General features: G+C 42.8%; 1 protein-coding gene and 1 non-coding gene across 26 annotated transcripts; both read left to right on the forward strand.

Annotated features, from left to right (window-relative positions):
- Positions 1–433: 433 nt before the first annotated feature.
- LOC110500385 (nuclear receptor subfamily 2 group C member 1-A) lies at positions 434–24,651 on the forward strand. 25 transcript variants are annotated; one of them, XM_021577762.3, is made up of 14 exons: positions 434–623; positions 1,926–2,051; positions 4,540–4,776; positions 7,909–7,987; positions 8,087–8,266; positions 8,624–8,792; positions 12,333–12,429; positions 15,131–15,324; positions 15,977–16,130; positions 17,456–17,577; positions 18,075–18,226; positions 18,492–18,629; positions 22,814–22,919; positions 23,324–24,651. In XM_021577762.3, exons 2-14 carry the CDS (start codon positions 1,983–1,985, stop codon positions 23,493–23,495), a joined length of 1,869 nt encoding a protein of 622 aa, XP_021433437.3. In that variant the 5' UTR covers positions 434–623; positions 1,926–1,982; the 3' UTR covers positions 23,496–24,651. The 25 variants fall into 25 exon arrangements, with proteins under 25 accessions (XP_021433437.3, XP_090069365.1, XP_021433403.3 ...); XM_090213239.1 differs by having other exon boundaries at positions 8,624–8,771; XM_021577728.3 differs by having other exon boundaries at positions 439–623; positions 18,075–18,232.
- Positions 19,007–19,138, forward strand: LOC118944165 (small nucleolar RNA SNORA70). Its single transcript, XR_005039477.1, has one exon. It is a non-coding gene; the product is annotated as a small nucleolar RNA SNORA70 (small nucleolar RNA).
- Positions 24,652–25,227: the final 576 nt, after the last annotated feature.

Below are 25,227 nucleotides of genomic sequence, written 5' to 3' on the forward strand. Positions count from 1 at the left end.
GTGGGGAAAGTAACATCAGTTCTAAAAAATATATATTTAGGTAACATGTTACTTGCTTATGTTTGTTTAGCTTACATAACACAATTTAGAACTATGCATTAAGGGAAACGGAATGGGGGATACCTAGTCAGTTGTACAACTGCACTCAACTGAAATGTGTCTTCCGCATTTAACCCAACCCCTCTGAATCAGAGAGGAGCGCAACCAGCTAGCTAAATCTTGAATTGTAACGGACTAACAATAACGTTAAATCGTTGCAAATGTGTGCGATCTGAGCCTTGGGCTGCCTTAATCGACATCCATGTCACAAGGATAGAACATTAATGCGTCAAAACGAATAAAGACATCAATAAATGCATTTTCTATAGCTCCCAAAATATTTTTACAATTGAGGAGTACCAAGATGCCTTCGATACAGCGCCCCCTGTCAGTCATCCATGGTATAAACACATCATTGGATAGCACGGACCTTCCGTCTAGCCATGCCGGTGTGTCCAAGCTACTGCGCGTGAGCACCACAACGTGTTTTGAGAAAAAAAAGGTCACGAACTCTGACCCTCCCTGAAGCAGCAGCAGACAGAAAAAAAACATTAAATTGATTATACATCGACACACAATAACAGGTAAGACAACTGGATTGTGCGCGTAAAAGCTCATATCAAAAACGACACGTTGGTCAGCGCCGTCATGTAACACAAGGAGGAAGAATACATTTCCAAGCCAGCAGCCATTAGCTAACGGTTCCGGACCAAGACAGTGCACCAAAACCGGCAAGTAAGGATATTATATCAAAACCACACGGAAAAAGTCGGTGTTATGACACTAAACGTAATTAAAATCTGACCTTAAATCAAACAAATCGCTATTCGTGTGCCAGGTATTGGCTGGGGTAGCGAGTGTTCAGTGTGAATCCTGTGCGCAGATGCTAAGTAACGTTAGCGATATTCAGACCAGCGCGAATAAGGCGTCCCGATTTTACCGAACTAATTTTTCTAAGTAAGAACACAACCAGCTAGCTAAATGTTGAATTGTAACGGACTAACAACGCTAAATCGTTGCAAATGTGTGCGATCTGAGCCTTGTTTGCCAAACGCGATAGTCCCGCCGTTCGCTGCGTTGTCCTTATGGGCCTTGAACCCTATAGCGTTCTTTAACCCTTCAATGTTGACCTTTCACCGACAGGAAAAGAAATACCTTTTATCTTCCGCATCGATTTTAAATATCTACTAGACCGGAGCTTATTTGTTGTGCTTACACCCATGGCTTTTTATGGTTAACGAGCTACATTTTGTGTGATATTTATTAAACTTGGCGTAGAAGGCCAACAATGCAGAAGCTAGCTAACGTTAGCTTAGCACGCTAGGCCGTGCGACATTACACTTCACGGTGTGCGACACAGTTAACTAACGTTAGCCAGCTAACGTGTCAATAGTATACCAAGTTGCTCAAATAAACCTGCATCTCCCAAAAGTTAAATAGCTACTCAACATTTACTTTAACTCTCTCACTCTCTTTGCTCACATAAGAAGCCATGCACTTCCTAGGTAGCTTCCCGTATTTGACTCTTTCTAGCTAAGTTAGCTAGATAGCTAGCTGAAGTTAGGACATGGGCACCTCAACATGTTTCACCGTCACATTTTAATGTCACGTGCACAAGTACAGTGAGACAAATGTTGCTAGAACTGGCCCATGTTCAAACACATGTAAGGATCCCCGTATGAGTCCCATTCATTGTATGCATAAACATACTGTTTCCTGATGTTGTCTTCCTTATGCAATGCACAACCAAAAGCTTTCAATGCAGATTTTATCACCCTTGACTCTACTGAAACCTTGCTCTGATCACAACATATTTATTTTTGATTATGAATACATACCCTTAAGGAACTACTAACTGTGTGAAACATTCCTTCCCTCTACTGCAGTTTGATGTGCCTCATGGGGCTTTGATGTGAGCAGCAGAAGGAAACAGAATTGGCTTCATGGACGGACACACTCAGAGGATTCAGCTGGTCTCAGCTGACGGTGGCATGATGGGACATCGTATCCAGGTAATATAATGGACCAGGACCCTGAGACATGGCTGTAGACTCCTATGGCTTGACATCCATGTCTCAGGTCATCTCTTCTCCCCGGGTCAAGGCTTTTATGAGTCAACATATGCATGGCTAGTAGCTTCGTATGACTTCAAGGTTAGCAAGTAGCAGAACTAATAGCTTCAGGGTTGGAATCCATTGGGAAGGTATGGGACACTATAAACAGAATACTGTTTATCATCAGCATTCAACAACCCTTAATGGAGCATATTAGCTTCAGGCAGTATCCTAACCAGGGGTTGGAACCGGTTTAGGGAACAGATTGGAAAACAGAAAAATAATGCACATTTTCAAGGAACAGAAATGGTACCTGGAAAAAAAGTGATCCGTACTGTTCTGGAAAAGAACCGTAATTTAAAAAATAATGGGAACTGGTTAATAACTTTCTTTTACGTTAGAGGCATTTTTCTAATCCAATGTAAAAACGCAACAAAGCACCTATGCAAAGCCCTCACTTTGTCACTCAAAAATGTATTCCAGTATCTGTCTGCAAGCTGAAAATCTTTGCCGGTGTGTGTGTGTTTAGGCTACCTGACCCTCCCCCGTCCGAAGCATAGGCTACTGTATCAAATCAAATTTTATTTGTCACGTACACATGGTTAGCAGATGTTAATGCGAGTGTAGCGAAATGATTGTGCTTCTAGTTCCGACAATGCAGTAATAACCAACGAGTAATCTAGCTAACAATTCCAAAACTACTACCTTATACACACAAGTGTAAAGGGATAAAGAATATGTACATAAAGATATATGAATGAGTGATGGTACAGAGCGGCATAGGCAAGATGCAGTAGATGGTATCGAGTTCAGTATATACATATGAGATGACTATGTAAACAAAGTGGCATAGTTTAAAGTGGCTAGTGATACATGTATTACACAAAGATGCAGTAGATGATATATAGTACAGTATATACGTAGACATATGAGATGAATAATGTAGGGTATGTAAACATTATATTAAGTAGCATAGTTTAAAGTGGCTAGTGATACATGTATTACATAAAGATGCAGTAGATGATATAGAGTACAGTATATACCCTACATTATTTATCTCATATGCATACGTATGTAAACATTATATTAGGTAGCATTGTTTAAAGTGGCTAGTGATATATTTTACATCAATTCCCATTATTAAAGTGGCTGGAGTTGAGTCAGTGTGTTGGCAGCAGCCACTCAATGTTAGTGGTGGCTGTTTAACAGTCTGATAGCCTTGAGATAGAAGCTGTTTTTCAGTCTCTCGGTCCCAGCTTTGATGCACCTGTACTGACCTCGCCTTCTGGATGATAGCGGGGTGAACAGGCAGTGGCTCGGGTGGTTGTTGTCCTTGATGATCTTTATGGCCTTCCTGTGACATCGGATGGTGTAGGTGTCCTGGAGGGCAGGTAGTTTGCCCCCGGTGATGCGTTGTGCAGACCTCACTACCCTCTGGAGAGCCTTACGGTTGTGGGCGGAGCAGTTGCCGTACCAGGCGGTGATACAGCCCGCCAGGATGCTCTCGATTGTGCATCTGTAGAAGTTTGTGAGTGCTTTTGGTGACAAGCTGAATTTCTTCAGCCTCCTGAGGTTGAAGAGGCGCTGCTGCGCCTTCTTCACGATGCTGTCTGTGTGGGTGGACCAATTCAGTTTGTCTGTGATGTGTACGCAGAGGAACTTAACTTGCTACCCTCTCCACTACTGTTCCATCGATGTGGATAGGGGGGTGTTCCCTCTGCTGTTTCCTGAAGTCCACAATCATCTCCTTAGTTTTGTTGACGTTGAGTGTGAGGTTATTTTCCTGACACCACACTCCGAGGGCCCTCGCCTCCTCCCTGTAGGCCGTCTTGTCGTTGTTGGTAATCATCCGCAAACTTGATGATTGAGTTGAAGGCGTGCGTGGCCACGCAGTCGTGGGTGACATTGCTAACGTGATTCATAAGATGGGGAGGGAATTTAGCTACAGAAAAAATGTATTAACTTAGCATTGACAAATTTAATTTATTTACTGTAGCCCAAGTTGTCGCGTTTCACGTTGGTTTTATTAACTAAAAAAAGGTAAAACTTGTTTTTGATTCTGGTGCCGCTCTTCACCCACAAGTTAACACGATGCCCAGTGTTTCAAGCCTCCTCAACCCTCTCTCGCTCTTTCCCCACCCACAAAATGTCAGTCGCATCTTGCGCCATAGGTTACACTTGTCTGTCCATCACGCATGTAAACAACTAGCTTGCCTGCTCTATCTGTACTGATTGGTGAAGTAATTTATTTTTTGGGTTTCAAACTGGTTCAGAACTTTATTTTGCTGGTCAGAACAGTGGAACGGACCCCAAAAATAGTGGTTCTGTTCAGAATGAAACAAGTAAAAAAAAATAACCGGAACATATTAGCTTCAGATGCAAACCAACCTTGTTGGTTTCTGTAATTCTCATTTGACTTGACTTTTCTCCTCCCCTTCCCCTCCAGATCGTGACGGACCAGTCGACGGGCCAGAAGATCCAGATCGTGACGGCGTTGGAGCAGGGTTCTGGTGGCAAGCAGCAGTTTATCCTGGCTAATGCAGACTACTCTACGCCAGGCAAGGTAATCTTAGCCAAGCAAGAGGCCTCGTCCCCGGGAAAGGTGATCCTGGCGGCCCAAGACGGTTCAGGGGTCAACCAGCTGCTGTTTGCCTCACCTGACCTGTCCGGCCAGCAGATCCAGGTAGAGGCCTTGACCTGCACCACCAACGATGATCTAGTCAGCAAACGTCAAAGTCCCTTGTACTTGATTTATCAATTAACGTCACTGACTAGTTTGGAACGCACCTGGTTGTTTAAGTCATAGCCCTTTACACTCGTACCCGTAAACAGGTCGAAAAGGTCAGATTTGGGCACTGATAAGCGCCTAAATTGGAACGTAGTGACTGTACAGTAAATGACGTCAGACCTCTGGCTCTGTGCTTCACAGCTCAATTTTGATTGACCGCCATTCTGAACTTGAGCACCGTGCGACAAGAAGTTGCCCCCATCCGTCCTGCTAATTGGACTTCTTTTGCACCTTTCTTGTTGTCTGAGTGAGGGGGAAATGCTGTAAATTTAGAGGACTCTGGGTATTTTGAAAGATGAGACAAGGATTATAATAAATACCGCTTTGCTGTCATACAAGCAAGCCAAACACCCGTAAGCCCAAATGTGCACTTTACATTTCCATATCATAAAACTCATGTCATACACAGTGTCAATGTTTATGATCACTATGTTTGATGTATAGTTAGTTACAAGATGACATGGTGTCATAGAGCTCCACAGTGGAGATGTCATAATACCCATAAAACCTAGTGGTCAAACAGGGAAAATGGTTCCATTTGTTTTTCCACCATTCATTTTTCCCATAGGGAGTTTAGGAAACACTTAAAATAAGGGCTGTGTTTAGTGTGGGCTTACCCTGGCGTGATGTTTTGATAACCATGTAAATCTCTCAGACAAGGTGACTTTTATCAATATATTTAGCTCTAATATACTCTCAGATTCGAAAATGCTAATTAGCATCAATGTTGACAACATGCAAGACTATAAATCCCTGCAGGCTCCTGCACGTCACCTCGAGCAGACACCTTTGCTAACAGGTATTTGTGTCCATTTAAAATGTGCACAAGACTGTTCACAGAATTGTCAATTTAAAGAAATGTAGCCAATTATTCATTACTAAATTTAGCTAGCATTAGATGAATTAGATGCATTAGATGATCCAGAGATTCCTACCTTTGTCTCGATTCGGCAGTCTCCTCCAGATCATCATGGTATTTGTAGTTCTTTATGATAGCCACATTAGCAGATAATTTGCATTTTGTTTTTGCGTGGAAAATACAGGTGACCTTGTCCTAGAGAGGTTAACAGTTCTCAAAATGTCGTGCCAGGGTAAGCCTATGTAACAGTATAACTTTAGACCGTCCCCTAGCCGTTTCACATCCGTTCCGCCTACACCAAACACAGCCCTTATTTATAGGGTTTCTAAAATCTCCTATGGGAAAAATGAACAATAGAACAATTTCCTTATTTGTCCCCCTGGGTTTTATGGGTATTGTGACTCATACTGTGGTACTTCATACCCTGTGGTGTTCTTGAACAGAATGAGCCTATGTTTGTTTATCGTGAAGAACATTCTCCGTGGAACCTGAATGATCGCATGACTCCTTTCTATGAGCACCAAAATGATGTTTCTCTGAATTGCCCATTCAAAGCCTAACACTATAAGATTGGATTTTATAACTTAGCTAGTCATGTTGCCAATAGAACAAGCTTTCAAATGATGCCCACCTGACTCAGATTGGGATTTATAATGGGCTGTTTTTGGATTGCGTTAACAACAACAGTAATTGTGTGATGGTGGGAATGCAGGGTTGTGTTCCAACCTAAACAACTACAAGTGTGCTTTCTCTAGTTCCTCAACGGCACAGCTAGGATAGCTTAAAAAAAACACCTTATGGTTGAAGACTCTTCTTTAAATTATAAAAGTTCATTGAAATTATGTAGGGACTGTGCACACTTTCAAGAAGTGTGTGTGTGTGTGGCCACTTGAAGACACCAGTTTCTCCTCAAACCCGTGTCATTTTTTTTGTGTCTACAAATCTACACCACATTTTCCAGGAATATTCTTATCACCTTGAAATATAAATATATATATATATATATATATATGAGATTATTTTCACATTTCGTTATCAACAAATGTGGCGAAAAATACAGTAAATGTAAAATGCACAAAACCAACTTGTGTAATGTTTGGATTCAGTCTTTTCAGGTGAACTTTACTCATTTTCCCAATCATCTCCAAACTCTTCACTTTCAATTACTACTTTTCTTATTTCTTCTGTAAGAAAAACATTTAAATGTAATGCTAGAAGTTAAATGATACTCTAACATTAATAGAATGGAAGAATCAAATACTTAATAATCTACAGATATTTACACTTTTACAATTATGTCATTTACCAGAGCGACATACACTTTCATATTTGTTTGTGCTTGTGCTGGTCCCCTGTGGGAATTGAACCAACAACCCTGGGGTTGCAAGTGCCAAAACAGCTTCAAATTGTCTCGTTCATACCTCCCCTCCTCTCCCCTGTAACTATTCCCCAGGTCGTTGCTGTAAATGAGAGAATGTGTTCTCAGTCAACTTACCTGGTAAAATAAATTTAAAGCAACAACACAATTTGAAGTCGTTTGGGGCAAGGTCCTTACAAGCCATTAGAAACAAACATTGATTGGGTGTGTGGATACAGTGGGAACATGTGGGTCTGAGGAAGTGTGATGTCATTAATGTTTGTTGAAATGTTTGTAAATGTTAAGTTGTCTGTTTTGTCTATGTGTGTTTTTATTGTAAAAAGAAGAAAAGAAACTGAAGTAAAATGTGTGTGTGTGTGTGTGTGTGAAGAAACATTTCATTGTAGCCCTATCCGTATAGGCTCCTACCCGTGTGTAGAGAAATGGTTAATTGGACACAACTTGACAGGGAATAATAAGACCAGCAGACACTAGTTCCTCCGTGGAATGAGTTTGACACCCCTGGTCTAGTCTTACTTTGTACATACTTAGACCATTGCTGTTGGTCACAAACGGCTGGTTTCCCTAGGGCAGATTAAAGCTACAATCTGGCCGTTTTGGTAATACAGCTGATGGATGGGGTCACGCCTCTCTAATCCAAATTAGCCAGCGTTCTGGATGAGACTGGCAGTCCATTTAGTCCAGGACTATGCTTAATCTGTGTCAGGGAAACAGGCCCTAAAAGTACCGTTAACATCTGATATGAATGCCTGTTTTTGCTTCTTTTTTTTTATGTGTGTTGTATTTCCAGTTTGTGACAGAAGGGTCAGACCAGGCACTTGCCAAGCCTGTGGTGGAGTACTGTGTGGTGTGTGGAGACAGGGCCTCAGGTAGGAAGGAAATACAGTTGAACTTGTACACGCATGCACACACACACACCCTCTCTTCTCCTTGTGTGACTGACTCTGTTCCCTCTCCTCTTTACCCAGGCCGTCACTACGGGGCAGTGAGCTGTGAGGGCTGTAAGGGTTTCTTCAAGCGCAGCATCAGGAAGAACCTGGTGTATACATGCCGGGGGTCTGGAGAGTGTGTCATCAACAAGCACCACAGGAACCGTTGTCAGTGCTGCAGACTGCAGCGCTGCATGTTCCTGGGCATGAAACAGGACTGTGAGTTATACCTGCCTCAATCACTTACTGACGTTCACATACTGAAATATCATGTCGATCAAACGTGGAAATCAGGGAGTCGTGTCCTCTCTGTTTGTGTCAACATCTGCAGTGTTCCACAACACCCTGAGTTGTTTTATTAGACAACATGTTTGAGAGGGATCGGTTTTGAGAAAGGTTGAGGTGCAGAATCGCTAATATTGATGCCATTATTTGGGATGGGTTTTCTGTAAATCAGTAATTCTGCCCAGTCTGACTGTATGTAGTCAATCTGTGAATCAGCATGCACATTAGCTAGCATGGTGGATCAACCCCCCCCCCCCCCCCCCCCCCCCTCCCCTTTCTCTGTCTGTGTAGCTGTCCAGTGTGAGAGGAAGCCGGTGGAAGTCTCCAGAGAGAAGTCTATCAACTGTGCTGCGTCTACAGAGAAGATCTACATCAGGAAGAACCTGTGTAGCCCCCTGGCTGCCACGCCCACCTTCGTCACTGACAAGGAGACCGCCAGGTACTACAAGGAGACAGCCAGGTACTACAGCTGGCTTAAAGGGCCCCATTCACAATGAGCGATGACTGGGCCAACGACTAGCATCACTACTCTGGACGGTTCATAGAATATGTGGACAACTACAAATACCTAGGTGTCTGGTTAGACTGTAAACTCTCCTTCCAGACTCACGTTAAGCATCTCCAATCCATAATGAAATCTAGAATCGGATTCCTATTTCGTAACAAAGCATCCTTCACTCGTACTGCCAAAAATGCCCTCGTAAAACTGACTATCCTACCGATCCTTGACTTCGGCGATGTCATTTACAAAATAGCCTCCAACACTTTACTCAGCAAATTGTATGCAGTCAATCACAGTGCCATCCGTTTTGTCACCCAAGCCCCATATACTACCCACATCTGCGACCTGTATGCTCTCGTTGGCTGGCCTTTGTTACATATTCGTCGCCAAGCCCACTGGCTCCAGGTCATCTATAAGTCTTTGCTAGGTAAAGCCCCGCCTTATCTTAGCGCACTGGTCACCATAGCAATACCCAACCGTAGCAAGAGCTGCAGCAGGTATATTTCTCTGGTCATTCCAAAAGCCAACACCTGCTTTGGCTGCCTTTCCTTCCAGTTCTCTGCTGCCAATGACTGGAACAAATTGCAAAAATCACTGAAGCTGGAGACTTATATTTCCCTCACCAACTTTAAACATCAGCTGTCAGAGCAGTTTATACCAACCATTGCACCTGTACACAGCCCATCTGTAAATATCCCACCCACCTACCTCATCCCCATATTGTTATATATATATATTTTTCTCTTTTGCACTCCAGTATTCTCTACTTGCACATCATAATCTACACATCTATCACTCCAGTGTTAAGGCTAAGTTTAAATTATTTCGCAACTATGGCCTATTTATTGCCTTCCCTCCCTAATCTTACTACATTTGCACACACTGTACATATACAGTCAATAACGCAATAGAAAAATATGTTTGTTTATCCCATCTGTGTTGTTTCTGTCGCGCTGCTTTGCTTTGTCTTGGCCAGGTCACAGTTGTAAATCAGAACTTTTTCTCATCTGGTCTACCTGGTTAAATAAAGGTGAAATAAAATTTTAAAAAAACTCAAATGTATTTCAATTAGGAAGTTGGGTTGAAGTGGCTGAATATAGGCGCATGAGGGTCGTACCAAACACTGCCTCAAAACCCACATAGAGCTAACGGAGGAGTATGCCCTATGTGGGATGCATTGCCGGGTTAGGTGAGAATTCCATCTAGGGCACAGTTTTTCCAAAGTTATTTATCTGGATTTTGCTTATCGGACAGGATTAATTGCATAGAATGAATAGAACGGGAGTCCCCATTCAAGTCAATGATTCGTCCGTTCTGTCATTCTATTTCTATGAATTTCAAAATCAAATCAAATTTATTTGTCACATACACATGGTTAGCAGATGTTAATGCGAGTGTAGCGAAATGCTTGTGCTTCTAGTTCCGACAATGCAGTAATAACCAACGAGTAATCTAACCTAACAATTCCAAAACTACTACCTTATACACACAAGTGTAAAGGGATAAAGAATATGTACATAAAGATATATGAATGAGTGATGGTACAGAACGGCATAGGCAAGACGCAGTAGATGGTATCGAGTACAGTATATACATATGAGATGAGTAATGTAGGGTATGTAAACAAAGTGGCATAGTTTAAAGTGGCTAGTGATACATGTATTACATAAAGATGCAGTAGATGATAGAGTACACTATATACATATGAAATGAATAATGTAGGGTATGTAAACATTATATTAAGTAGCGATGTTTAAAGTTTCTAGTGATATATTTGACATCAATTTCCATCAATTCCCATTATTAAAGTGGCTGGAGTTGAGTCAGTGTGTTGGCAGCAGCCACTCAATGTTAGTAATGGCTGTTTAACAGTCTGTTAGACATTTAATCTTATCGGCGAGCTGGATCACTTTTGAAAAACTGGGCCCAGGTCATCAGGAGGTATCAGCCAATTTTAGCTCGTGAGCCAGCATTCCATAACTGTAGGTGGCAGTAAATTGCCAACCTTGGCTTTATACATGTTCTGACAAGACACTCCAGGTGGCAGTAATGCACGCTTTGTTTATTTACCAACTCTTAGAAGTAGTAGTAGAAGAAGAACATTGAGTACTTCAAAATGGAGATGGCCTAAATGTTCTCACAGGAGCCATAATGGGACACATGCAAAGAAGAGGCCTCTTTCGTTCTCTGTGTCAGGCAGGGCCTAAAACATGTATATATTTTTTTACAACAGCCACTGAGGCAGGTAGATTAAACAATCTACCAACCACTGATTTTTTTACCATTCAAAATATTTGTTTTGCCATAATTACACACAAAAAATGGATGAGCATGCTTAGTGATGTTTCTAAAACAAGTAATGTATTTCTAGTAAGAAGTAATATTGTTAGATTGTATTTAATATTCTGTGACCGAAGTATATTTAACAAAAATATTAGACACAAATGTCTACCTGCTCCTTTAACGTTACCTTGGTAACAAGGCCACTTGAGTCATCATGTGTGCCTGTGAGAATGTCGCTAGTAGAGGCCAACGATGTCTCTTTTTTGCTAGCAGTGGGAGCATACTCAAAACAGAAAATCAACCAAGCTTGTGAACAAAACAATGTAATTAGCCAAGGAACACGAGGACCAAGTCTCACTTTAGAAGTTGTTCGAGTAAATTAGACCAACTTTTATGCCTGTGCCCATTGTGTCTAAAAAAAAAATTGAATCTTTCAGTGCTCACTGCCCCCCCACAAAGGCAGTGTTGCTCCGCGAGGTGGGATAGCTCTAATGTTAGGATTCAGATTTCTTTGTGCATTACCAAAATGTCAGAAATACTTTGAGAACAGCTATCTGCAGCATTTATTTAGCAAATAAATCACAACTGTCACTGCCCATACTTGACTATTTTTTTTATTAAAGCCTTGCACTGTAGAGCCCAGAGTGTTGCCACGCCAACGTGGCTGGCGAATTAGACATTCTTTACCGCCAATGCCAAAATCTACCCGCGTTTTGGCAGGTGGCGGGTGTTAATTTTAGGCTCTGATGCTATGGTTATTTGTCCCCCGCCCCCCCCCCCCAAGTTTTCAGAGCCAAAAATAAACATTTGAAATGATTATGGTTTAAATATTATATCTGTTTGGGCTTCTTGCGGTCAATTTTGCAGTGTATATATTATTAGTCATTACTTTCCGGCCCCCCGAAAATCCACCCAAGAAAGGCTCGACCCGTGGCTGACCCCTGCTTCAGCAGTGGCAATTGGCATAATAGGTCTCTCCTCCCCTTCATCTGATTGGACAATACTTGACAGGTGAAAACAATATGGTGGTAATAGCTCACCAGTTAGACTGGGGTTCACTTGGTGGTTTTCATTCAGATCATTGCAGATGAAGACCAGGAGATGTGGAGAGCGTAAACAGAATGAGGACCGCCTATTTTCACCAACCAACTGTACAGCCGTTTGAGATCTCTGTGATTGGAAGGTAGAATTGAAGTGTGTTGTTTGTGTTTGCAGGTCAGCCAGTTTGCTGGAGTCGAGCATGCTCCTGAACATCCAGCAGCCTTTTCCCAAGCTAGAGAACACCATCCTGGTCCCCACATCCCCTGAATCGGTGAGTAACTGCAGCACACAACAGATGGCTGGCTTTCATTTGGTAATTGCTAAGGCAGTTTTTCCCAACCCTGGTCTTCCAGTACCCCCAACAGTGCACATTCTTACAAGCACACATGATAATCCTCAAACCCTCAATGAGTTAAATTAGGTGTGCTTGTCCAAGGCTACAACACTGTGTTGGGGGTACTGGAGGACCAGGGCTGGGGGTACTGGAGGACCAGGGCTGGGGGTACTGGAGGCCCAGGGCTGGGGCTACTGGAGGCCCAGGGCTGGGGCTACTGGAAGCCCAGGGCTGGGGCTACTGGAGGACCAGGGCTGGGGCTACTGGAGGACCAGGGCTGGGAAACACTGTTGGGGGTACTGGGAAACAATGTTGGGGGTACAGGAGGACCAGGGCTTGGGGAACACTGTTGGGGGTACTGGAGGACCAGGGATTGGGGGTACTAGAGGACCAGGGCTTGGGGAACACTGTTGGGGGTACTGGAGGACCAGGGCTTGGGGAACACTGTTGGGGGTACTGGAGGACCGGGGCTTGGGCTTGGGGAACACTGTTGGGGGTACTGGAGGACCAGGGCTGGGGGTACTGGAGAACCAGGTTTGGAGAACACTGTGCTAAGGGTTGGTATATTATCAAGAACATGTTCTTTAAAATCTGATACAAAACATTTGCAAATAACAAAGTTACCATTGTCAATAAAAAACACATAATTAACATTCTTTAATAGATGGCTTTGTGTGTATTGTTCATTGGCATCTGCGTTATTTTCAACATTTTCAAACACGATTCAACAGAGCATTTTCTAAACAGATTCCACAGAACATGATTGAGAATATAGCATTCTGTTGCTAATATGTCATTCTGACCTGGCTGCCTCAAGAACCTCCTACACAGTCTCTAATACAAAATGTGTGACAGACAATATCCTGTGTGCCCCTCTGTAGAATGACCTGGCTTGTCTGGATGACATTTACAACATCTAGCAATTCAATCTTAAAATCATGAAGCTGAAATGGATAAAGTATCATATATACAGTTGAAGTTGGAAGTTTACATACATTTAGGTTGGAGTCATTAAAACTTGTTTTTCAACCACTCCACCAATTTATTTTTAACAAACAAACAATAGTTTTGGCAAGTTGCTTAGGACATCTACATTGTGCATGACACAAGTCATTTTTCCAACAATTTTTTACAGACAGATTATTTCACTTTTATAATTCACTGTATCACAATTCCAGTGGGTCAGAAGTTTACATACACTAAGTTGACTGTGCCTTTAAACAGCTTGGAAAATTCCAGACAATGATGTCATGGCTTTAGAAGCTTCTGATTGACATCATTTGAGTCAATTGGAGGTGTACCTGTGGATGTATTTCAAGGCCTACCTTAAAACTCAGTGCCTCTTTGCTTGACATCATGGGAAAATCAAAAGATATCAGCCAAGACCTCAGAAAAAAATTTGTAGACCTCCACAAGTCTGGTTCATCCTTTGGAGCAATTTCCAAACGCTTGAAGGTACCACGTTCATCTGTACAAACAATAGTATGCAAGTATAAACACCATGGGACCACACAGCCATCATACTGCTCCGGAAGGAGACGCGTTCTGTCTCCTAGAGATGAACGTACTTTGGTGCGAAAAGTGCAAATTAATCCCAGAACAACAGCAAAGGACCTTGTGAAGATGCTGGAAGAAACGGGTACAAAGGATCTATATCCACAGTAAAACGAGCCCTATATCGACATAACCTGAAAGGCCTCTCAGCAAGGAAGAAGCCACTGTTCCAAAACCGCCAATTTTTGGAGAAATATCCTCTCGTCTGATGAAACAAAAATAGAACTGTTTGGCCATAATGACCATTGTTATGTTTGGAGGAAAAAGGGAGAGGCTTGCAAGCCGAAGAACACCATCCCAACCGTGAAGCACGGGGGTGGCAGCATCATGTTGTGGGGGTGCTTTGCTTCAGGAGGGACTGGTGCACTTCACAAAATAGATGGCATCATGAGGAAAGGACAATTATGTGTATATATTGAAGCAACATCTCAAGACATCAGTCAGGAAGTTAAAGCTTGGTCGCAAATGGGTCTTACAAATGGACAATGACCCCATCATACTTCCGAAGTTGCGGCAAAACGGCTTAAGGACAACAAAGTCAAGGTATTGGAGTGGCCATCACAGAGCCCTGACCTCAATCCTATAGAAAATTTGTTGGCAGAACTGAAAAGTGTGTGCGAGCAAGGAGGCCTACAAACCTGACTCAGTTACACCAGCTCTGTCAGGAGGAATGGTCCAAAATTCACCCAACTTATTGTGGGAAGCTTGTGGAAGGTTACCCAAAATGTTTAACCCAAGTTAAACAATTTAAAGGCAATGCTACCAAATAGTAATTGAGTGTATGTAAACTTCTGACCCACTGGGAATGTGATGAAATAAATAAAAGCTGAAATAAACCATTCTCTCTACTATTATTCTGACATTTCACATTCTTAAAATAAAGTGGTGATCCTAACTGACCTAAGACAGGGAATTTTTACTCTGATTAAATGTCAGGAAGTGAAAAACTGAGTTTAAATGTATTTGTCTATGGTGTATGTAAACTTCTGACTTCAAGGAGATTAATAGACATTTAATGAGGAGATTAATAGACATTTTTTGATTATTAATAATGGAGCTGATTGTCCCTGGTGCCCCTCCTTAGAATGACCCGTGTCAGGACGACCTGAGCACGCTGGCCAATGTGGTGACGTCACTGGCCCACTTGAACAAGGCCCGGGAGATGAACGATGTCACCGACAGCAATGACCTGATGGGCGCGGAAGACACCCTTAGCAATGGAGACAGCTCCATGATGGATCTCCAAGGAGACGAACAGACTGCCTGTGACATCACCCGGTGAGGAGAGGTTTCATACAGAGTTTCTAGCCAGGGGGGGGGGTATTTGTTTGAAAATCGCTGTTTGTAAAATGTTTTAACACATGGGGTAGATCTTTTTAACTTAATATACATTTTCCGTTTTCACATAGACACTGGTACTGTGCTGGAAATAATGAATGTAAGGTTGAAAAGTGGTGGAATTGCCCTTTAACGTTCCTAGTTTGACTTGCCGGAGGGATGGGGGGGGGGGGGGCATGCTTAGTTAGGTTGTGCAAGACTCGCTGGGTTCAGATTTGCCATCAGAATAACCTGACTGTCGAGCTCGTGTTCTTAGGTACTGTGTTTCTTCTTCACTTGTTGAATCTCGGGTTTACAGAGGAACCACATACTGATCAGATCTGTTCTTTTATCTATTCATCTTTCCTTAATCCCTTTCCTTAATCCCTTTCCTTAATCCCTTTCCTTAATCCCTCTCTCCTCACCTCCTTCTCAAAATGTATTGAAGAAGGTCTGAGGGGAGCGAACGGTTGAGATGTAGCTGAGGAGATGATGGGGGGTTTTGGACCAATCAAGTTCCAGGAAAAGACTAGACAGTGGAGCCCCCTTAGGAATAATTAAGGGTCCTAAATCGTGAACTGACCTGTCCATTTTGTCTCCCCCACCACCCCAGAGCATTTGACACTCTGGCCAAGGCCCTGAACCCTGGGGACGGCTCAGCAGGAGACTCTCTGGAAGCCACCATGCAGCTGATGTCAGGAGACCAGTCTGGCCCCGTGGTGGAGCTGGAGGGGCCTCTACTCTCAGACAGCCACGTCCCCTTCAAGGTGAGGGTCTGGGGCGTAACACCCAGGGTCCATCCCAAATGGCACCCTATTCCCTATATAGTGCACTACTTTTGACCAGAGTCCAATGGGTCTGGGTTAAAAGTAGTGCACTGTATAGGGAATAGGGTGAAATTTGGGACACTACTCAGCGGGACAGGAGCTTACCATAACACCTGATTTTGAAAGTTCATTCAAATCAAATCAACGTTTATTTGACACGTGCGCCGAATACAACAGGTGTAGGTAGACCTTAGAGTGAAATGCTGAATACAACAGGTGTAGGTAGACCTTAGAGTGAAATGCTGAATACAACAGGTGTAGGTAGACCTTACAGTGAAATGCTGACTTACAGGCTCTAACCAATAGTGCCAAAAAGGTATTAGGTGAACAATAGGTAGGTAAAGAAATAAAACAACAGTAAAAAGACAGTGAAAAATAACAGTAGAGAGGCTATATACAGTAGAGAGGCTATATACAGACACCGGTTAGTCAGGCTGATTGAGGTAGTATGTACATGTAGATATGGTTAAAGTGACTATGCATATATGATGAACAGAGAGTAGCAGTAGCGTAAAAAGAGGGGTTGGCGGGTGGTGGGACACAATGCCGATAGCCCGGTTAGCCAATTTGCGGGGGCACTGGTTGGTCGGCCCAATTGAGGGAGTATGTACATGAATGTATAGTTAAAGTGACTACGCATACAAGATAAACAGAGAGTATCAGCAGCGTAAAAAGAGGGCTGGGGGGGGGCACACAATGCAGATAGTCCGGATAGCCATTTGATTACCTGTTCAGGAGTCTTATGGCTTGGGGGTAAAAACTGTTGAGAAGCCTTTTTGTCCTAGACTTGGCACTCCGATACCGCTTGCCATGTGGTAGTAGAGAGAACGGTCTGACTGGGGTGGCTGGGGTCTTTGACCATTTTTAGGGCCTTCCTCTGACACCGCCTGGTGTAGAGGTCCTGGATGGCAGGCAGCTTAGCACCAGTGATGTACTGGACCATACACACTACCCTCTGTAGTGCCTTGCGGTCGGAGGCCAAGCGATTAAAGTTATCTTGAAGAAAGGTAGATGTAGTCTCAGTGTGTCTTTTTAAAAAGAGTCATTCAAGAATCATGAGGGACTAAACCAGGATTATAAAATGTACTTAATTAATCAATCAACTTTCAGACTTGTCTCTAATGTCTAGGCCCATTCTTTCTCTCTCTATTGCTACCTCTTGTTTAACATGTTTAGAATGGTTGGAGTGATAGGCTGAGATGTTTAGAAACTGTTCAAGACTCCTATCTATTTATCTCTATCGCTCTCTCTCTCTCTCTCTCTAGCTGATGATGCCGTTGCCCATGCCGGAGTACCTTAATGTGAACTACATCTGTGAGTCAGCCTCACGGCTCCTCTTCCTGTCCATGCACTGGGCACGCTCCATACCTGCCTTCCAAGCCTTGGGGTGAGTACCTAGCTACATGCGTACCGCTGTGATTCTATTAGTCTACATTCATCTATCTAATGTAGTTGTAACCTTATATATCTGTTTATCACTAAGTCTTTTCCTGCCTACTGACCAAAAGCAGTGAACCAAAATGCAGATAAATTGTATAATGTGTTATACTCCATGATTTAAAAAAAATAATGTCCCCACTGGTTTTGTATCTGTTAAATTATCAAATACAATGCTAAATCATCAAGTAAAAATATACATCATCATATTATATATACTTAAGAAATAAGGCCCGAGGAGGTGTGATATATTGACCGATTATCACACACCTCAGAGGTGCCTAATTGCTATTATAAACTGGTTACAAATGTAATAACAGCAGTAAAACTAAACGTTTTGACATACCATGGCTTTCAGCCAATCAGAATTCAGGGCTCAAACCACCCCAGTTTTTTTTTATACATTTTTACTGATGTAATAAATCCTGTTAATTTCTATCTCCCCAGTGGTCAGGATAATGACATTAACCTGATGAAGGCCTGTTGGAACGAGCTGTTTGCTCTGGGCCTGGCTCAATGCTCCAATGTCATGAACGTCTCCACTATCCTGGCTGCCATCATCAACCACCTTCAGACCAGCCTGCAAGATGGTACAGGAGGTGATGGTGAAAATCAATACAATTATTTATTCATCATCAATATTTACAATAATTGCCAGCAAAGATGCTTTTAGGTTTTTCGGTGGGATTGGGATGAAGGGGAGTGAGGGTTGTAAAAACTTCATTTTCTATGTATTTCTGTTGGCTGAGGATTTTATTATTGTTGAATAAAAGATTGATTACCTTTTTTTTATTTTTATTTTTGAAGTGTCTACAAAGCAGCATGTATTATCATGTTTCATTGACTTGTCCCCCCCCCCTACAGAGAAGCTGTCCCCAGAGAGAGTGAAGCTGGTAATGGAACACATCTGGAGAATGCAGGAGTTCTGTAACAGCATGGCCAAGCTGTCCCCTGACGTTTACGAATACGCCTACCTGAAAGCCATCATCCTCTTCAGCCCTGGTGAGTAGGGGGAAGAGGGGAGAAGGGACGGAGAGAGGAGCTTTAGAGGTTAACTATGGGATGTTGTCATGAAAGAACGACGCGTGATGCAACTCACAGCTGCGAGGGAGAAAAAAAAGTGCTATCGTTGGCCACGTCCCAGAGCGTTTGCAAAGAAAAAAAAAACAACCGCGCACAAAATCATCACACGACGCCCACCCGGCCCGGCCAAGTGTTTAACACGGCACTAACCGCATCCATAGGATACAGTGTGACTGCTTTGAAGATTGGTCTGGAACACGGCCATTGGTTTAAACATGCAGACAGTGACTCTTATGCAGTGACATGACGAATTGTTCTGTGGATAAAAAAAAAACCAGTGTGTGTGTGTATCCCTGTGGCATATTAAGCTGCCCAGTCTCGCTGCCGGTGCGGTTCTGCTGTGCCATGGCTGCAGACAGTGACTCTGGTTGTGTATGTGGCCAGCTGGGAGGTGCTGGCTGCTTTTTAAGGGACCCGCTGAGACGACACGCTGACTGGCTAGATTTCTATCACACTTCGAGAAAGATGAGTCAAGATGACCATGACTGTTGGGCTGCTTCATCTTACCCTGGTGTCTGATGGGAAAACAAAAGAGAAGGTGCCTCTGTACATTCACACCTTCTTAGTGTAGCTGGGTGCTGCCAGTCAGCAAGGAGGGAGAGTGGGAAGAGAAGAAAACAACAGGCGAGCCATTCTTTTTTTCAGTTCTGTAACTACCTCAAAGACCTAGTTGTCTTCAGTACTGGTTGTGGGATTGGAGTAGTTTCATTATGTAAATGATGAGGGGGAAAGTGCTGATGAAAGAGAAAATGAAGGATATGTGATGTGATGGGGAATTAATTGTCAGGGGGAAAAGTGCTGTAACTGGTTTAAAACGTTGCGTTGACATGGCGACTTGTTCTCTGTTACACATCACTTCTTAGTGTAGCTAGGTGCTGCCCTTTCAGACAACAGTGCCCAGATTCTCAGCAAATTATTTCAACAAAGTGAAGTAACTCAGGTCTCTCTGTGGGTTAACTATGTAAACAAAGTCAATTAACTCAGGTCTGGCCTCCCAGGTGGCGCAGTGGTTAAGGGCGCTGTACTGCAGCGCCAGCTGTGCCATCAGTCCCTGGGTTCGCGCCGAGGCTCTGTCGTAACCGGCCGCGACTGGGTCCGTGGGGCGACGCACAATTGGCCTAGCGTCGCCCGGGTTAGGGAGGGCTTGGTCGGTAGGGATGTCCTTGTCTCATCGCGCACCAGCGACTCCTGTGGCGGGCCGGGCGCAGTGCGCGCAAGGTTGCCAGGTGCACGGTGTAGCCTCCGACACATTGGTGCGGCTGGCTTCCGGGTTGGATGCGCGCTGTGTTAAGATGCAGTGCGGCTTGGTTGGGTTGTGTATCGGAGGACGCATGACTTCCAACCTTCGTCTCTCCCGAGCCTGTACGGGAGTTGTAGCGATGAGACAAGATAGTAGCCACTACAACAATTGGATACCACGAAATTGGGGAGAAAAAGGGGTAAAATAAAAAAATAAAAAATGTAACTCAGGTCTCCCTGTGGGTTAACTATTTAAACAGTCAAGTAACTCAGGTCTCTCTGTGGGTTAACTATTTAAACAGTCAAGTAACTCAGGTCTCTCTGTGGGTTAACTATTTAAACAGTCAAGTAACTCAGGTCTCTCTGTGGGTTAACTATTTAAACAGTCAAGTAACTCAGGTCTCCCTGTGGGTTAACTATTTAAACAGTCAAGTAACTCAGGTCTCCCTGTGGGTTAACTATTTAAACAGTCAAGTAACTCAGGTCTCCCTGTGGGTTAACTATTTAAACAGTCAAGTAACTCAGGTCTCCCTGTGGGTTAACTATTTAAACAGTCAAGTAACTCAGGTCTCCCTGTGGGTTAACTATTTAAACAGTCAAGTAACTCAGGTCTCTCTGTGGGTTAACTATTTAAACAGTCAAGTAACTCAGGTCTCTCTGTGGGTTAACTATTTAAACAGTCAAGTAACTCAGGTCTCCCTGTGGGTTAACTATTTAAACAAAGTGAAGTAACTCAGGTCTCCCTGTGGGTTAACTATTTAAACAGTCAAGTAACTCAGGTCTCTCTGTGGGTTAACTATTTAAACAGTCAAGTAACTCAGGTCTCTCTGTGGGTTAACTATTTAAACAGTCAAGTAACTCAGGTCTCTCTGTGGGTTAACTATTTAAACAGTCAAGTAACTCAGGTCTCCCTGTGGGTTAACTATTTAAACAGTCAAGTAACTCAGGTCTCTCTGTGGGTTAACTATTTAAACAGTCAAGTAACTCAGGTCTCCCTGTGGGTTAACTATTTAAACAGTCAAGTAACTCAGGTCTCTCTGTGGGTTAACTATTTAAACAGTCAAGTAACTCAGGTCTCTCTGTGGGTTAACTATTTAAACAGTCAAGTAACTCAGGTCTCTCTGTGGGTTAACTATTTAAACAGTCAAGTAACTCAGGTCTCTCTGTGGGTTAACTATTTAAACAGTCAAGTAACTCAGGTCTCCCTGTGGGTTAACTATTTAAACAGTCAAGTAACTCAGGTCTCTCTGTGGGTTAACTATTTAAACAGTCAAGTAACTCAGGTCTCCCTGTGGGTTAACTATTTAAACAGTCAAGTAACTCAGGTCTGTGGGTTAACTATTTAAACAGTCAAGTAACTCAGGTCTGTGGGTTAACTAGTTAAACAGTCAAGTAACTCAGGTCTGTGGGTTAACTATTTAAACAGGCAAGTAACTCAGGTCTCCCTGTGGGTTAACTATTTAAACAGTCAAGTAACTCAGGTCTCTCTGTGGGTTAACTATTTAAACAGTCAAGTAACTCAGGTCTCTCTGTGGGTTAACTATTTAAACAGTCAAGTAACTCAGGTCTCTCTGTGGGTTAACTATTTAAACAGTCAAGTAACTCAGGTCTCTCTGTGGGTTAACTATTTAAACAGTCAAGTAACTCAGGTCTCTCTGTGGGTTAACTATTTAAACAGTCAAGTAACTCAGGTCTCCCTGTGGGTTAACTATTTAAACAGTCAAGTAACTCAGGTCTCCCTGTGGGTTAACTATTTAAACAAAGTCAAGTAACTCAGGTCTCTCTGTGGGTTAACTATTTAAACAGTGAAGTAACTCAGGTCTCCCTGTGGGTTAACTATTTAAACAGTCAAGTAACTCAGGTCTCCCTGTGGGTTAACTATTTAAACAGTCAAGTAACTCAGGTCTCTCTGTGGGTTAACTATTTAAACAGTCAAGTAACTCAGGTCTCCCTGTGGGTTAACTATTTAAACAGTCAAGTAACTCAGGTCTGTGGGTTAACTATTTAAACAGTCAAGTAACTCAGGTCTCCCTGTGGGTTAACTATTTAAACAGTCAAGTAACTCAGGTCTGTGGGTTAACTATTTAAACAGTCAAGTAACTCAGGTCTGTGGGTTAACTATTTAAACAGTCAAGTAACTCAGGTCTGTGGGTTAACTATTTAAACAGTCAAGTAACTCAGGTCTGTGGGTTAACTATTTAAACAGTCAAGTAACTCAGGTCTCTCTGTGGGTTAACTATTTAAACAGTCAAGTAACTCAGGTCTGTGGGTTAACTATTTAAACAGTCAAGTAACTCAGGTCTGTGGGTTAACTATTTAAACAGTCAAGTAACTCAGGTCTGTGGGTTAACTATGTACATAAAGGGAGAGTTGCGCCCTTTCCTTTTGTTGAATCTAATTGTTCTGTGTGTCTTTGCCAAGAAATGTTTGATATGAAAACGCCTACTGCAAAATATAGTATACGACTATCCCCCCCACACACACACACACATTCTGAAATCAAATTTTTGTCCCCCCCCCCTCGGTTTTATTATTGGTATGTGATACAAAATGAGGCGACAGTGTGCCGAGCGGTTGGGTAGGCTGTTTGGAGTTTATCCAACTGAGTAAAAAAAATGAAATAATTATGTCCCCGTCCCCCCGAATTCTAAAAACAGCGGTTGCGCCCCGGACTGTCATGAAGGACAACTATAAAACTATAATAGCGGTGAAATGGAAACATGCACACTGTCAGGGACAGTTGTTTGGTAACTGTGGTGACTGATTCTGCGTTTCTCTTTGCTGTAGACCACATTTCCTTCTATTTAACGTGTGTGTGTGTGTGTGTGTGTGTGTGTGTGTGTGTGTGTGTGTGTGTGTCATAGACCACCCAGGTATAGACAACACCCTACAGATTGAGCGTTTCCAGGAGAAAGCCTACATGGAGTTACAGGATTATGTAACTCGGACCTACCCTGAAGACTCGTATCGGTCAGTAACATCTCATTATGCATCTCAATATAACATCTCATTACGCATCTCAATATAACATCTCATTACGCATCACTACATCACAATATAACATCTCATCACTACATCTCAATATAACATCTCATCACTACATCTCAGTATAACATCTCATCACTACATCTCAATATAACATCTCATCACTACATCTCAGTATAACATCTCATCACTACATCTCAATATAACATCTCATCACTACATCTCAATATAACATCTCATTACGCATCACTATGTCTCACTGTACATCACTGGCAAAGCATTGTGCTCTCTCTCTGTGTCTCTGTCTCTCCTCTATTAAATTGTCAATAGATGTATGGATATATTGTCCATTTAATAATGTCCCTCCCTCCCTCCCTCTTTCCCCTCAGGTTATCCAAGCTGTTGCTTCGTCTCCCTGCCCTGCGGCTTATGAGTTCAGTGGTGACCGAGGAGCTCTTCTTCACTGGCCTCATTGGCAACGTTCAGATAGACAGCATCATCCCTTACATCCTCAAGATGGAGACCACCGACTACAACAGCCAGGTGGCCACTGGCGTCTGACCTGACCCCACGCCGACCCTGGTTTAACACGGCAACCACCGACGTCACCATGGTAACAGCATCCCCGTGTTCACCATGGCAACATCACCTGCAGGCCCATCGTAGGCAAACGGCCATGGAAATGTTAACATTCTTAAGGGGGGGAGGGGGTAAAACTGCAGTGTCGTTCTGTAGGGCACACCATTAGCAAAACGTGTTGCGATGGACAATGAAAAGGGACATTTATTTTATTGGACAAGTTCAGGTAATACCTGCCTGTTTTTTGTTTTGTTTTTTCCCCCTGTTTTTGACAATTTCTTTTCCGTTTGGTGCCAACTGAACAGGAACCAGTTTGGTTGCATTTTGACCAGCCTCCCTCAACAGAATCTAAAGGTTTTCTCAATGGAATCTGATGATTTACTTCTTCAATGCTGAAACAATCCTCCTCTTTGTCCCCCCCCCCCCCCCCCCCCCTCCTGAATAGCTCAGAAGACTATTTAGTACACACAGATCGAGGTTATAGCTGGCTTGCTTAGCGTTGTCCTTTCACGAAAATGAACTTTGAATCCAGTCAAGCATCGTAGGGCTTTTTTTTTTATTCATGTGTACAGCATTATTTTATTCTTCCTCCTTTCATTTTGTGTTTTGTCTTTTGATGAGTGAACGGACAGAGGAGCCGTTTGCTTTTTTGTTTCTTTCAACCGCTCCCTCGTTTGCTTTCAACTTGCGCTTTTTCTTTTTTTGTAAAAATTTGAATTGCGGTTGTCATGATGATGATGATGATGATGATGATGATGATATTTGGTCAGTGTATTAAGGTTATAACCGTTTTTTTTAGATGTTATAGTTTGTTTGCCAGTCCGAAGGAACAGGCTTGCATCATGAGTCCTCTCTTCTTGAACGTGGAACATATGGAATATGCGACATGTGGAACTCATAGAATCGTGTGTGTGTGTGTGTGTGTATATATATATAAATATGTATATAGAAAGAAATGAAGAAAAAGCTATCATGGGCAATAGCTTATTACAATAATTCCAGCTTTTGGACATGTACATGTAGTTACTAAAACATTTGTGAAGTCAGTTGAAAATAAAATTGAAACTTTCAATGGTCAATCACATTTATTTTACAATAAATTTCAAAAAAAAAAAAAAAAAATCACCTTTTCAATGAGGTGTTTCCTTTTTTTATGATATCTGCATTAGCTTTTCATATCGAAGGGGAATCGTGTTATGGCGTCACTTGAGCGACACAAGATACTTCTGTGTACGTACTGGATGTTAGTGGATTCGGCTATTTCAGCCACACCCGTTGCTGACAGGTGTATAAAATCGAGCACAAAGCCATGCCATCTCCATAGACAAACATTTTTGCAGTAGTTGTGGCCTTGTTGATTGAAGAGCTTAGTGACTTTTAATGTGGCGCCATCATAGGCTGCCACCTTTCCAACAAGTCAGTTTGTCAAATTTCTTCCCTACTAGAGTGGACCCGGTCAACTGTAAGTGCTGTTGTTGTGAAGTGGAAACGTCTAGGAGCAACAACGGCTCAGCTGCGGAGTGGTAGGCCACACAAGATCACAGAACGGGGACTGCCGAGTGCTGTAGCGTGTAAAAATCGTCTGTCCTCTGTTACAACACCTCCTACTGAGTTCCAAACTGCCTCTGGAAGCAACGTCAGCACAATAACTGTTTGTCGGGAGCTTTGTGAAATGGGTTTCTATGACCAAGCAGCCGTACACAAGTATAAGATC

The sequence above is a fragment of the Oncorhynchus mykiss genome, chromosome 2, assembly GCF_057628025.1.
Source record: "Oncorhynchus mykiss isolate SJ-2025 chromosome 2, ASM5762802v1, whole genome shotgun sequence".
Taxonomy (NCBI): Eukaryota; Metazoa; Chordata; class Actinopteri; order Salmoniformes; family Salmonidae; genus Oncorhynchus; species Oncorhynchus mykiss.